The sequence below is a fragment of the Schistocerca cancellata genome, chromosome 7 (genome assembly GCF_023864275.1).
Source record: "Schistocerca cancellata isolate TAMUIC-IGC-003103 chromosome 7, iqSchCanc2.1, whole genome shotgun sequence".
Lineage (NCBI taxonomy): Eukaryota > Metazoa > Arthropoda > Insecta > Orthoptera > Acrididae > Schistocerca > Schistocerca cancellata.
Window position 1 is genome coordinate 313704441 of NC_064632.1, and position 15923 is coordinate 313720363.

Here is a 15923-nt window from a genome sequence, read left to right on the forward strand (position 1 = left end):
TGTCTGAGAAGTACAACACTAATCTTCTTTTTACACAGTTTCGTTGCATATATTCAGATGCTTGCCATGATTATGAAATGTTTTGTATTACAGAACACAACTCCTTTATGGGGTGAGGCAGTCATTGGAGTCAGGATGTAAAACATATTAGTTTGTGGTTAGATGTAGCCGAGCAAAAAAGAAGCAGCTCCTTGTTTTGGACATGATAAATTCAGAAATCTTAAAAGTTCATTTGCAGTCAACATTACGAGAAGCTACACGATAAATGTCTTTCTTCAATCTATTTTCCAGGTAAGTAGCAGGATCAGTATCTAATGGCTTTCGCTATGTTTCTCCTTCTTACAAGTTTATCGTCCCCAAAGCCGGTTTCTGCCAGAAGTTCCATCCTTTTTAGATAATTCACGTTAAAGTGTTTTATTTTCTGGTACAATCACATAAAATTTCAAATGCATATTACATGTTTTGGCCATCACCGACTACTTTCACCTCTACAAGAGTGAAATGAAATGAAAATAAGTTGCTTCACTTAACCAGCCAAATCACTGGAGTCCCAGCGCACGTCCAACGTTTTCTTTTAATATTAATGTTTACAGACACACAATAAAAATGAGGTGTCATGTGGGATGTATCAACCATAGATTATGGTATTGCGGATACTTCTTCAGGTCTCTAATCACATTAATCATGTAAAAAGATTCTCTTTATTCAATACTTACTGTTTGAAATTTTAAATGATTTTAAAATTTGATTTTTTAAACGTAATTTCCCTGTAGTCATTACATAATTTCCTTGTAATTAAACATGGTAACTAATACCACACTTTTTTAACAAAATTTTAAAGATTATTTTAACTAAAAACACTAATGTACACTTTTGATGGGTGTCAAATATGTAACCGATTCTTTCATTGCTTCTTGGTCGAACAAATTCATAAGTATAAATGAAAACCAAATATTGTATGCGTTCTACAGGGTTAACTTACTATCTCAACTGGTTTTCAGCTTACGAGGCCGTCATCAATCTGATACTTTCATTTATAATAATGTTAAATATATATATATTAATATATATAATAATGTCAAATATATCAAAGGTGCGTGAATAGGTACACGCCACCAGGTAATTAACCTTTGTATGTAATTACTTGTAATTAAAATACGATAAAGTTTACACATTTTTAATACAATTTTGTTTATTATCTTGACTAAAAACACCTATGTGTGTAGTTTTTAATTGGTTTTAAGTACATCCAATGTAAGTGCAAGAGCACACATGAATAGTTAGCTACATGGCCGCCAGGATTTAGCCTCTTTACACAACACAGTGCTCATTTATTTCCATATAAAGTGTTTTTGTCAATACGCCTGTGAGAGAACTACTTCTTTCTCTTGTATTTTATATTCTTGAATTTCTTTGGTAACTGTAAAGCTTCATTTCACTTATTTTCATTGCATTTGCTCTCACGTAGCTCTGACAATGGCTGGTGATGGCCGGAAAAAGTCATTTAAATTTGAAATTTAGTGCGATTGTGCCAGAGAATAAAACTTTTTAAAGACAATTTTATCAACCACAGACCTTCTCATAACTACTGGCACGGCATTCCTTCCAGGAACGTAATTGGTGTTGGTCTTATGCAATCTTGCTTCGATATTAAAGCTGTCAAGATCTGCCTTCTTCTTTGTTGGGACTGTTATAGGCATCCGTAAGTCCGAAGATATTTTGCCTGTTTCATACATATTACATACCTGTTGCCGCGTTTTTCTCGCTGTTAGCTCTCCTGAGGATCTTAATAATTCTGGCGGTAAGGGAACGAGTGTAACATCGCACTCTTCCGAGGGACGGACCTGAAACCAGGTAGGCAGGACGAGGACAGAGCGAGGTCACAGAAGGGAAGATGCGAGGCGCCAGTACTTGCTTGAGTTGACATGTTTACGATCCGGCTGGCGCCACTGCACGCGTCTGGCACCAGGAAGCAGCGCATCTGCGGAGCAGGCGAGTATCACTGAAGCCTCCCAGTGGCACAATGCCACGTTTGTCACGATGTTGTTGCTGCGGCCTTCAGTTCGTAGGCCAGTTCGATGCTCTCTACACTAGTCTCCTCTGTGTAAGCCTCTGATCTGTGCATAACTACTACAGCCTACATCCTCATGATCCTGCTTACTGTTTTACTTATTGTATTCATCCTCTACGATTATAACACCCAACAATTTTGTCGTTTACCTAACTGAAGATTCGTTGATGCCTCAGGAGGTTTTCTGTCAGTTCACTCCTTTTCTTTATTCAAGCAGTTCCATCAGTTCTTTTATTCTGCACTTCTATTCAGTACCTCCTCGTTACCCATTTTATTTTCAGTATTTTTCTGTAGCATCATATTTCAAAAAGCTTCATTTCTCTTCGTGTTTGAACTGTTTCTTATCCACATCTGACTTCCATAAGAGGCTACATTGTAAACAAATTCCTTCAGGAAAGGCTTGATAACACCTAAATTTATATTAGATGTTACTCTTTTTCAGAAGCGCTTTTCTTCCTAAAACCAGACTACATTTTGTATACAGTTACTTTGTTGCCGAAATAGCAAAACTGATATACTACTTTTAATATTTCGTTTCCTAATCTGTTTCTTTCAGTGTAACCTCATTTAATTCGAATAAATTTCATTTCCCCTGTTTTGTATTTGTAGATGTTAATTTTCTCTTCTCAACACACTATCCATACCGTTGAACTGCTCTTCCAAGTCCTTTACCCTCTCTGACAAAATTACAGTGCTATCGCTAATCTGCAAAGTTTTTATTTCTTTTCCAGAATTTTAATTCTCTTTCTAATTTTATCCTTGGTTTCCTTTACTGTCTGCTCAATGTACAGATTCAATAACATCAGGCAAGAGTTATCAACACTGAACGAATTTTTCGATCTTTGGAGTATGGAACGTACGTGAAGACGTACTGGTGGAAGTAAAGCTGTGAGGCGATGCAATGAGTCACCGTTGGGTAGCTCAAATTAATAGAACATTTGCCCACGAAAGGCAAAGTTCCTGCATTCGAGTTCCGGTGCGGCATACAGTTTTCATCTGTCAGGATGTTTGATTATAAATCTTTTTCACTCTCTTCCCACCTGCCGCTTCCCTTGCATGTCGGTTATCCACTGTGAAGTTATATGTCTGGCGGGTGCAGCTGCCGTCAACAATTCTCTCCAAGCCGCGCGGAGTGGACGCGCGGTTAGAGGCGCCATGTCACTAATCGCGAGGCCCCTCCTGCCGGAGGTTCGAGTCCTCCCTCGGGCATGGGTGTGTGTGTGTGTTGTTATTAGCATAAGTTAGTTTAAGTAGAGTGTAAGTCTAGGGACCGATGACCTCAGGTGTTTGATCCCTTAGGAATTCACACACATTTGAACATTGGAACATTCTCTCCAAACCTGAAATGAAAACCCTTGCAACGTTTGATTTTACATGTTTTTTTTTAAAAGCGTTTCGAAATTCTTGAGCTATCTGAATCTAAGCAGGAGGGTAAAATACTTCGAATCAGACAACTAGTTTCGAATCTAAAACAATAATTTAAATAGTATTAATCATGTAAATATGGTTCACGGGTAAGACGTCGAATGTCGTTGAGAAAACTTTTGTCGGCGTAACTGACCGACATCTTAAGGGGCGGCGAACAAGCTGCTCAAGCTGCGATCGACGCCTCCCACTTATGACAGTCAGAAGAAAAACTTCGCAGGTATCAAAGCGCCAAATTTCGGTGAACAATAGCCCAGATATCCTGACCGGTGGCGAGAGAGACATCTACGCCACCTGTCGGAAGATGAACGCGCGCGCTGAGGCTGTCAGTCTTACTGTACGCTGCCGTCGGCTGCCCCGACGTCATCTGTCGGGAGCCGCCTGCCGGAATACGTGTCTGCGCTGGCGAGTGCGCGTCCTCGACGTTGTCCACCAAATATCTGTGTCACCATCGCAGCGTCATCCCTCGTACGACCTTCTTTGTGTTCGCTGTGATTTTAACATGGGCAGCGGTGGATTCCACGCCGTGCAGAGGTGGTATCCTGTGTTAAGCAAACTAGTAGATCTGCAAATCTCCACTACTTCTTCAATAACAATGTCCCAGAAGTGTGTGTCTAGCTGGTCCAGATGTGTGTCGATTTTCGACACATCTGTCCTCTACGGTACAAGTTTTCCCAATTGTGAGATCTTAAAATCATATTTTGGATGTTGATGTGTGACTGTCAGATTTCGCGGCCACACATATATTGCCGCAGTTGAGCAGTTATATCTTGGGAACTACACAGTGTAGAAGGCTGTGAATTGCTTTGTTTTGTACCTACTGCTACGTCTCAGAAGTTGACATTACGAACAAACAAATCAGTCCTTTGTTTCTTATATTAGTTTTCGTTGAGTGTGATTATCGGCTATTTTTTGTAGTAAGATAACTTCTGTTGCCTTTTATACATATTATGGGAAGGCCATTAGCGATAACTGTGACAATTTAGAGAAGATGAAAAGAGCTGTGTGGAGCACTTTCTTTCATCGAATATCAACCAATGAAAAGCCATGTCATGCTTTGTGTCCACCTCCACAAAACACTTGGTGTAAATATAGGCATGCTGAATTTTCTGGCGCCCTGCATGAATTTACACATAAACATTCTCTTCCTTTGGCAGTAATGGAGGCAATCAAACCTATTTACAGAGATTTGGCAAATCCTGAGCTACTAAAGAAGTCTTTACATGGGAAGACCCAGAATGTGAATGAGTCTTTCAATAATGTTGTGTGTGGTGCCGTGTGCTAAAATGTATTTGTTGACTTTATGGCTCTAAAGTTAGCATAGGACATACAATGTCCCGTTAAACGATCATCTTTCACTGAGCGTAAAAGATCTTTGTGATTCATGCGTGGAATAAAGACGCATTTCACTTTATCTTTATCCAATAATCTTCTTATTTTCGAAGAAACGCCGCCGATGTATGGGTAAACGACCATTGCTCTTTGTTCTTAACTTTTTTCCAGCTCCTCGCTTTCTCTAGCACGCCACGGGTGCAGGGCACGGCGGATTTCCCGTTCAGAATATCCATTCTCTAAAAATACTGTAAGAAGGAAGCATAGCTCATCAGATAAGCTGTCAGAGTCCGATATGGCTCGTGCTCTATGGACCAGCGTCCTAAGCACGCCACTTCGTTCTGGCGAGAACCATATTTACAACCAGTTTGTCGGGAAAGCTTCAAGCAACGCAGTATTAATCAATTAAATCTTCAGTACGGAAACACCGATTACCTTCCGAGCATGCTTCCTATATAAAACATAAGACCTGATTCATATTCTACAGATCAAATACTGTTGTTTGATATGCGAGACGATGAAATGTTCTTTTTATGGTGGTAGTATTGCGGTGAATTGTCATGTGGAAACGGTTCAACCGTGTAAACGTGATTTGAACCCAGTTAAGATCTTCGTTTCTTACCATGAATCACGGAATTATACAGTTAACTGACATTCTGGCTAAGTTAATAACATTATGTTTAATGCTCAATACCTCATTATCAAGTATAGATCGTTTTACACACTAACAGTGGCGTCCCGGGCCCGTTACACAGGTATTTCTTGTGTTCATACACATTACAATTTATTTGCTTGTGTTAAGAGACAGGTGCAAACGCAGTCCCATAAAATAATTTTCCGCAAATGTCTCTCTGTATTATAATAGATTTTTCGACGAATAATCGTTCTGTAAGTCAAGTAGAAATGCAGCAAGTCTCACTTGCTTAGCATCCACCTTTAGAGGTCAAAACACTGCAACGGACCGACTCATCTTTAACGGTTAACGTACTGCAACAGAACGACTGTAACTTCTTGTCTTTCCACACCATTTCCTGCGAAAAATATAGACGGATTCACACTTAAAGCGCGCGCAGGGAATACACAGTCGATACTCGTATTGTTTAATGCAGAAACATAGATCCAGACACGTTTCTAGACAGTAACGTATATGTCTTACTCTTTTTCGCTTTTCCAATTGCCATTGAAGGATTTGTGTTCCCCGATTTAATGCATCCTGTGTAGTGTCTTCACAGAGTAAACATTTCATAAAATCATTCAGTACCATTAAGAAAGTCTATAAAAAGAGCTTTTATGAAAGTTATTTCATTTCTATAATATGCCATCAAAAGAAGATAAAACTGAATTTATTTGTAGTACTTACAGCCATCATTACTTACCCAGTTCTTGTGCCGAACTGTTGTGGACAGGACTACCTAAAAAATGAGATTACTATTTCAGTCTCAGAAACATCTTATGCTACTGGACTGGTAAAATATGTAAAAATATTTCCTTACACTTTGAATATACATACTCAGTTTATTTCAAACAAACTTCATCGAAATATCTGCATTGACATTTCGTCTTTTCCAGCAATTAGTGTTTGATTTTGTGGGTAAAAACTTGATGTCATTTAGGCATGACACATTTGTATCTTAACAAGGTGATATTAATCTGGCAACTTTACACAACAGCATTTACAGAGAATTTTTGTGAGCGTTTGTCTGTTCAAAGCATTTGCGGTAAGCAAATAATTTATGATTTCTTAGGATGTAATGACTGATGACATAAGTAATATTTTTACTCCAGGATGTTTCATTTGAAGAACAGTTTATTGACATTTTATGTTACGAGCGTGCATATAAAATTTCTAAATGTGTCATTTATTTTTTTTCTTTCTCTCAAAATAAATTTTTATAGAAGCAACTCGACTTAGTACAGCACACTTTCTGTGTAAGGATACTGCCAATGGTGTCGGATTGGAAATGTAGGTCAGCTGACAGCTCCAAATGATACAGGCGTCCTAAGTTGTTAATTTGCGAGAAAATGACTGGTCGGAGGTTTTCAGTTTGGGAGTAAGTCGCATTCTGACATATCGGTTACTCAGCTTGCACCGCTTTCTACTGTTTAATTTGACTTAACAAGCAAAAACGCCTCTGTCCCCTGTACAGGGTGTTCACGGCGTTCATTTTAACTGAAGACATTGCAACATAATGGAAATTATATATCAGGTGGAAAATATGTATTTCTCATTTTGTTTGTGTCGGAGAGGGCCATCCAACGACAGCACTGTCGACCCGCCACCCCACCCAATGAGTGGTCGGTCAGAGGCATCTTTAAAATCTTCAGTAGAAATCCCCATTTTTTATTGCAGATTGCAAAATATTCATACGTTTTGTCTGAAGCATTTTCTTAGTTTCGCCATAGACGGTGCAGTAATCGGAGGAACAGAAATGGGTGCACAACCGTAATTTAGACATGCTGCTCAATGACCCTTGAATATCCGATGGCAGGTAGGACCCTGTCTCCACGCTGCAGATGTAGGACAGGCCAGTATTTCGTAGCTTCTAATTGGAAACCCCCATCGCGACGTTGTATTCCTCCGACATTCTGAACAGGTGACTAGTCGACGAGTCACCCTGGCCGTATAGCGAACTACGATGCATCGCAACAGGCAGTACACTGCCACGGGAGCTCACCTGCCGTGCAGACAGAACAGAGAGCGGCCCTAATCTTTAGAATATTTGTTCAGTGTTTATTGCCTGCACATCCAACTACCATTTGGAGAGCAGACATGCAAGTGGACGATGAATAGCGCAACCACACAAGAAAAAACTGTTGAGGCTACTGTTGCCTCGTATGGCGAGCGTTTTTCAGAGAAAACTCGCTCTCGTTCGTTATTTCAAAAGGTTGTGTACGTCTTTACGTCTGATGGCAGCGTACAGACCGGCAAAAGGAAACGAAGCCAACATGTAACACGAGAAGCTAATGAAATAGCTGTATTAAGGGCAGTGCACCACAACCACGGGTAATTGCCTGGCTATTACACCGCGATTCCGTTATGTCCGTAATACTGCATAGCCATAAGAATCATCCATACCACGTGTCACTGCATCAAGAACTTCATGGTGCCGATTTCCATAAACTGGTAGTGTTTTGTGAATGGGCACGTCAAAAATGCAATCGACCCCCTTGTTCTTTGCCGGAGTACTGTTTTTCGAAAAGTCTACATTCACAAACTATGGTAGCATTAATCGCAGTAACATGCATTATTGGAATGCAGACAATCCCCACTGATTACGGCAAGCTGACCGTTAACGTCCTTGGACAGTTAACGTATCGTGGGACATCATGGGGAACAAATTCACTGGACCGTATTTCATCGACGGCACGTTGAATGGAAGCAAATATCGAACGTTTCTCGAACAGGAACTACTTGTACTACTGCAGGATGTTGCCCTGGACGTTTGAAAAAGCATCTGGTTTCAGCATGACGGTTGCCCAGCGCATTACGCAATTGTATCACGGGAGGTGTTTACACTGGTTGGTGGATTGACACAGGTGGCCCTATTAAATGGCTCGCTAGGTCGCGGACTCGACGTCGCCGTATTTCTTTCTGCTGGGATATTTAGAAGATAAGGCGTACCACAAAGTGGCAACAGGCCGTGAATACTTGATCGATCGCATCAGAAACGCCCGTGCTGATATTCCCGCAGATATGCTTCTGTCCGGTGCACGGTCATTTGAAAAGCGGATCACTAAGTGGATTTAAGTTGGTGGTACTACGCTTGCATACTTACTCTAATTGGAAAAGTAGAGTAGCGTTCGATGCGAGCGACGATCATTGTCACTCGTCGAGTTCGATATGTTGGAGGAATACAATGTTGCGAACAGGGTTTCCAATTACAGGTTCTGAAATACTGACCTACTCTACCCTCGCAGCACTGAGGTGGTGTCCCACGCGCCACTGGATATTCCAGAGACCTTGAGTAGTATGTCGTAAATTACGATTGTGTGCCCATTTCTATTCCTCCCATTACAATGCCGTCAGTGGCGAAACAAATAAAATGCCTCAGACAAAACGTATGTAGATTTTGCCGCAGAATCGTAATTTTCAATAGAAAACGGGAGTTCCCATTGAAGATTTCAAAGTTGTCCGCTGCCATCCACGCGGGGGGTCGAGTGTGGTATGTATGTCCCTCTCCGAGACAAACAAATTGGAATCATAACTTGTTCTGGTCCGATGTGTAGTTTCGGAACATTTGAGTGTCTTCGGTTAAAATGAACACCCTGTATAACTAAGAGAACACCACATTGAATTTACACCACGAATATAAACGCTATTGAACGACGTATCTGCACGTGCGGTAACTAAAATACTACTGTAGTTTTGCGAAATAATAAAAACATATGTGTGGGAATAACTATTTTAAATTTTACCTTTCAACCGCGAGAAATGTGTTGTTACGTCACCAGAATAATTGTTTAACTCTTTCAAAGATCCATTATGTATGTTGATGAAACACGTAGGATCTCCATAGTTCCGAATGGGGTTCCGCACGCTGATAATTTGATTAAACTTCATAGGAAACATTAGACTTAAGTGAGATATGTTAGTGGCAGCATACATGGCATAGGACACTGAAAACAACATCGCGAGTTGAGATGTTTTTCAAATGTGTCTAAATTGAGAACCGAAATTTTTAGACGTCTGGTCACGTTAAAACACTTCTTCTCGCAAACCATGGATATGGAAACAGTATATAGTACAGATTTCTAAGATCCTGTGTACTATTTACTGCGAAGAGAAGGCGAACCGTTCGTATATGTCTCCTATGAGCGAATTCGCTAAGAAGTCTATTTTTGCTCTTTGTCAGTCGAGTAAACGTGAAGTCAAAACATTGTTATGTTCTAGAGAGTTTCGTGAGGCATAGTTTGTGAGAAAAACTTTGAAACATATCCGTAAGCTTATCTGTTTCGGGGTCATCGGCATAACTTCGGTAGCGAGCGTACATTTTTATGAATGAAAACTTTGTGTTAGTGGTCAATGGATTGTTCTGGTGTAAAATAAGACTAAAATACTAAATTTAAAGAAGTGGCGTGTTTCACCAAAATTTTAGAACTTGTACGAAGTGAATGTTATTATGTTAGAAAATAACTATAATACATGCAGTTTTCAGAAAACTGATGTCAGACACGTGAAAAATGTGAAACAAGTACTACTGGAATGGGAAAGTATAGGTTGCTGCTGTATGTGGACGCAGTGATATACCGAAAAAACTTATCGCTATATTGTCATTAATTAAACATTTACTTATTCGACAGAGTAGAGTATATTATCAAATTTCACCTTATTCTAAAAATATAAAAGCTACTACAAACTAACAGAAATTTTGGTGAATAACGCAAACACCCACAAATATTTTTAAAATGCTTTATTCCAGTGCTGTAGCCTGTTTCGAGCCACCGTGCCAATCTTCAGATGCGTAACATTTCCAAATTGCACTGATAATTTCTTTAGCAGTATGTCGTCATCTCCCGCGCTGCATAACAATGTTTAAATATGTAGGGCCAGTTTATAGGATGTTTCATTAACAAAAACACGCCAATGTGGCTGTATTTATCTAAAGTTAAAGTAGTTTGATGTACTTATATGTGTTCCACTGGGTGGCGATTAGTTTTGTTGTTGTAGTTATGGTTATCCATATTATAAATAAATCATTATGGCACACTTCATAATTTTCTTAATGTTAGTTTTAGTGCTATATGTTCTTTGCATTTGATGATTTAGTTTACAATGCAAAGTAAATCCAATAAGATAGGATATAAAGGTGTCAGTCATTCCCCATAGATCACAGACATAAATTAAGCAAAGGAGACGTGTGGGATGTGCAACATTCAGCACATACATAATGGAAAACTGGTTGTATTCTAAGAGTGAACTTATTATTTAAGGACTATAGGACAAGTTCTTTTCATATTTTTTTTTATCGAATGGTAGCGGAAATTTTACGATATATTATAAAGCACCAAAATCAGCACACTCAGAGTAGCCTGATAAGAACCTTTTCAAATTTTTAACACTTCCTAAAAACCTTCTACAATGTAACATGCAAAAGTTCTGTTTTAAACAACCATTTTATGATGTCACGTCAAAACTATGAAACCTGTACTGTAATGTTGACTTAATGTCTGTGTTGCCCTCACCCCACAATACACCTTTTTACTTTTATGTCCCTCAACTAACTTATAAAATGTAATGATCCTCAGAAGTTGTGTAATGTAACTCTTTGTGTATGTGTATGTGTAATTCATAATTTTAATCTGATGGGTTTATGATATTTCGTTAAAATTTCTACTACCAGTTGTTAAAAAAAATGAGAACAATAATAATTTCAGTATTAGAGTACAAGCATTCTTCTGTTTTTAACATGTTCAGCGTTGAACATCCCACATATGTTTGCCTAGTTTACATCTTTCATCAATGGGACATGGATACCTTAAAATCTCTGCTTAATGGATGGGGGAAGTGAATGATATCTTTCTACCTCTAGTTAATGGATACTCTTTGGATTGTAAACAGAATCATCGAATGCAAAACACATGCATGGCATTCTAACTGACGTTATGAATATTGCGATATTGTGAAGTGTGCCACAAAGATTTGCCTACAATGTGTGTGCTGTTAGCTACGCAACATCTTGTGTACCAGCCTGGATAACCATAACGAACAGAACAAAAGTATTTGCCATCCTCTCGAACCCTTCCTCCTTATATAAAAATAAATGCAGGCCTATTAACATGTTTTTGGTTCAAATGGCTCTGAGCACTATGGGACTCAACATCTTAGGCCATAAGTCCCCTAGAACTTAGAACTACTTAAACCTAACTAACCTAAGGACATCACACACACCCATGCCCGAGGCAGGATTCGAACCTGCGACCGTAGCAGTCCCGCGGTTCCGGACTGCAGCGGCAGAACCGCTAGACCACCGCGGCCGGCAACATGTTTTTATTAATGAAACAACTTAGAACGTGGCTCTAAACATTCAAATACTGTTTCAGAATGTAGGAGCAGACGGCGTGCTGCCGGCTAAAAAATCAATATAATTGGCAATGTTAGACATCTGAAGATGGACATGGTAGCCCGAAACTGGTTATGGCTTTGGAATAAAGCATTGTAAGAGAGTCTGTGTCTGGTTGCGTTATTCACCAACAATCATTAATGGCCATAGAGTTCACAAGTTTAAACATATAGAAAACATCAATCAACTTTGTTTCTCGAGGAGGTGCTGACACTGCGATAAACAGCTTACTTCAAGCAGATGCTGATACCTACTGGCTGGGAATAGACAGAAATGAAACCAAATGATGCACAGTACGTACATGATGTAAAGTACATCACGGAATGAGGCACAGTGTGTTTAGTTTATTCCATGAGCTAGGAAAAAATTTATGTTGCATACTTGATGCAAGATTGAGAAGGATAAGGGTCGACGAACGCTCTTGTCAGCTTTTCAAAAATCAGCGGCACCTCGCACCCACATAGTATACCTCCACCAGTGTGACAATTAATGACGGATTGCAGGCAGAATGCTCATCACTATGTAATGCGGGCATTAACGTTAAAGGAAACTGATACTGCACTATTCAGCAGCATGCACCTCATGCCTCATGGCTTCTTAATTGTGGTTTAAAATGAGACTGTCATCTCAAAACGTATTATCTGTTATAGGGTAATATCCTCTCCAAGTTCCGAATAATACACAGTTAGAGATGATATCTGGCATTTTTCATTGGTTGTACGAATGAGAAAGAAAAGAAGAAAAAGGCAACAAAGCTTTTGAAAAGCATCCGCTCGAGTCAGCCTGCCGGTATCATTTGCAATGAGAGTACCAGTTACTCAATCAAGAGATAAAGAGGTGCTTTTGGCATTCGTAGTAGTAATAAAGGGGTATTGATATGCCAATATTTCTTGCGTGAAGACTTCAGAGGTTATTATTCCCCTCTAACTCAATATCTCTTATTAATTGGGGGTTGATTTGAATTTGGGAGAGTATTAACTGTAGGGGAAGACAGAGATTGGAATACATACAACATATAATTGAGAGCACATGATGCAGTTGCTACTCAGATGAAGAATCGATGCAGGAGAGAAATTCGTGGCAAGCGCATCAGGCAAGTCAGAAGACTGATGATTGAAAGCATCGATGATAAAAAATATTGCAGACTATTACACAAACGTCGTGCGATTTTCATTCACAACGTATAAAATATTCTACCACGAACCAACGGAACAGTCAGCCAACGCAGATGTGTAGTGTGCCGTGAGTCTCGACACAGGGGCTGTCGCCGCGCAGCGCTCACCTTTGGTGCGGACCTGCAGCATCTTGCTGAACATCCCGTCGCCGTAGGAGTCCTGGCTGAGCACCATGAACTCGTACGTCCTGCCGGGGCCCAGGTCGCGCACCGTCGCCTCTGTGCTCGTGCGGGACGCCAGCTTCATCGTCCGCCACTCTGGGGTGTCCGCCGGCCGGTACCTGCCGGCAGGTCAAACACAAGCTGCATACTTGCCGACAGGATACTAAGCAATATGGTTACCAAGTCTTTCACCACGGAGCCTTGTTTCGACTTAGGTCTTTCAGAAGATCTGTCAAATTCTTCTCGCAGTATCATATCTTCTATTTTGTCTTCATCTATGCCCTCTTTCATTTCTATAATACGAGGAAGGTAAAGATACACCGTACGCCAGCGGAACAGGAGAGTTTTGGCGAACAAGTTGGCAACACTGGTGTTAACCTTGAACAGTTAGCTTTCTCCTCGCGTTCGTTCGGCAGTTGAACGTTGCTTCTCGTTGGAGTACTTCGTGTTTAGGGGGGGTAGGACGTCAAACGGGCCGACTTGGAGCAGGAGAGCCACCACAGGACATTTTATTTTCTACTGTCTATACTTTTACAAATAAATTCATAAAACTTTCTCAGCATGACCAGGAAGGATTCAGGATGCACACTCATAGCAGTGGAAGTGCAAAAACATAGCAAAATTAATTTTTTTTAGATATGAAATTTCATCATTTTTTCACTTACTGTGGGCTGCATTTGTTGCTATAGGTACATTTTTCTTCATAAGTAACAGAAAGTCTTTAATGAATTTTGCACAGCATACAAACCATACTTACAGGTGTACGAAACACTAGAATTTTCCAAATCTGTTAAAAACTGTGTTAAAAATTGAGATAATTAACTACAAAATTTGATATTTTTCTAAACATAAAGTTTAAAACGTAACAGCTCATTCATTTGTTCATAAATTAAATAGAGTCTAGAGTTTTAGACACCTGTAAGTATGGTTTGTATGCTGTGCAAAATTCATCGAACAGTCTCTCTTACTTATGAAGAAAAGTGTACCTATAGCAACAAATGCAGCCAATAGTAAGCGAAAAAATGCCGAAATTTCACATGTAAAAAAATTATTTTGTCTTGTTTTTGAGCTTCCGCTGCTACGAGTGTGAATCCTGAATCCTCCCTGGTCATGCTGACAAAGTTTTATGAATTTACTTGTAAAAGTATAGACAGTGGAAATTAAAATGTTCTGTGGTGCCTCTTCTGCTCCAAGTCGGCCCATTTGACGTCCTAACCCCCTTATAATGGCTGCGTCGATTCAGAATCCCACCAAATGCGAAGTGCGCTCTGTCATACGTTTTCTCCATGAAAAATGTCAGCGACCACCGGATATTCACAAAGAAATTGTTTCTGTTTATGGGAACATTATGAATCGACAAAATGTAACGAAATGGTGTCGTCATTTCTTTGAAAGTAGGACCGATGTTCATGGCGAACAAAGAACAGGTCGGCCATCTGTGATATTTGATGCCCTTCGTCGAACGGAGGAAGCAATTCGTGCGAATATAGTCTCACATTGAAAAAATTGCATCAGGTCATACCGGACGAGTCAATGACAACTCTTTATGACGTTGTGACTGGTACAGGAAATTGTGTGCGCACTGGGTTCCAAAACCGTTAACGGAAGAATACAAAAAGAAAAGGATGGGCTTTACACTCGACTTCCTCACACGCTATGCTGAAGCAGGTGATGAGTTCCTTGATCACTTTGTGACAAGTGACGAGACGTGGGTTTATCACCATACATTTGAATCCAAGCAACAATCAATGCAATGGCGCCATTCGAATCCACCAAAAGCGAAGAAATGCAAAACGTCGATTTCAGCGAAGAAAATCATGGCTTCTGTTCTTTGGGACAGATAATTCTGTTGGAATTTATGCCTCCTGGAACGACAATTAATGCTGCTGCATATTGCCAGACTTTGAAACGTTTTCGAGTGGCAATTCAAAACAAACGCAGGGGAACGCTGACAAGTGCTTCATGACAACGCTCGGCCTCACACAGCGCTCGTAACCAAAGCACTACGCAAACAATTCAAATGGGAGGTATTGGACCATCCGCCATACAGCCCGGACCTTGTGCCCACTGACTTCCATGTCTTCCGTTACCTGAAGTCACATCTTGGTGGAAAATCATTCCACGACAATGAAGAGATCAAAGATGAAGTTGAAATGTGGTTCCGACAACAGGCGGCAACCTTCTATGACTGTGGGATACAAAAGCTTGTGCACCGACTTAACAAATGTGTGGATAACGGGGGTGATTATGTCGAAAAATAACAAATAATCCCGTTACTAAGGTGTAACTGACGGTTTCTAAATAAATGTCCTATTTAAGGACGGCGAGCCATTGTATCTTTACTTTTCGAAATGCCCTCGTACAAATGCCCTCGTACATCCCAAAACACAACTAATCCAGATCCCACCTCCTTTATTTTCTGTCTTTTGGCAGTTTCTTCAGTTTTAATCTATAGCTCATAACCAATAAATTGTCGTCAGAGTCCACATTTGCTCCTGGAAATGTCTTACAATGTAAAATCTCGTTCCTAAATCTCTATCTCACCATTATATAATGCATCTGAAACGTTCCGGTTTCTCCAGGTCTCTTTCAGTTTTAAAACCTTCTTTGATGTTCGTTAAACCAAGTGCTAGCGATGATTAAATTGTGCTCTGTGCAAAATTCTACCAGCCTGCTTCCTCTTTCATTTCTATCCCCC

General features: G+C 40.1%; 1 protein-coding gene across 1 annotated transcript in view; it reads right to left on the minus strand.

Annotated features, from left to right (window-relative positions):
- LOC126092195 (protein borderless) overlaps positions 1-15923 on the minus strand; it is a 478622-nt gene that overhangs the window by 29535 nt on the left and 433164 nt on the right. Inside the window, exons 9-10 of the mRNA XM_049907679.1 lie at positions 13172-13344; positions 6205-6240 (exon numbers count right to left, since the gene is read on the minus strand). Coding sequence (XP_049763636.1) covers positions 6205-6240; positions 13172-13344 — 209 coding nt within the window. The remainder of the gene's footprint in view (positions 1-6204; positions 6241-13171; positions 13345-15923) is intronic.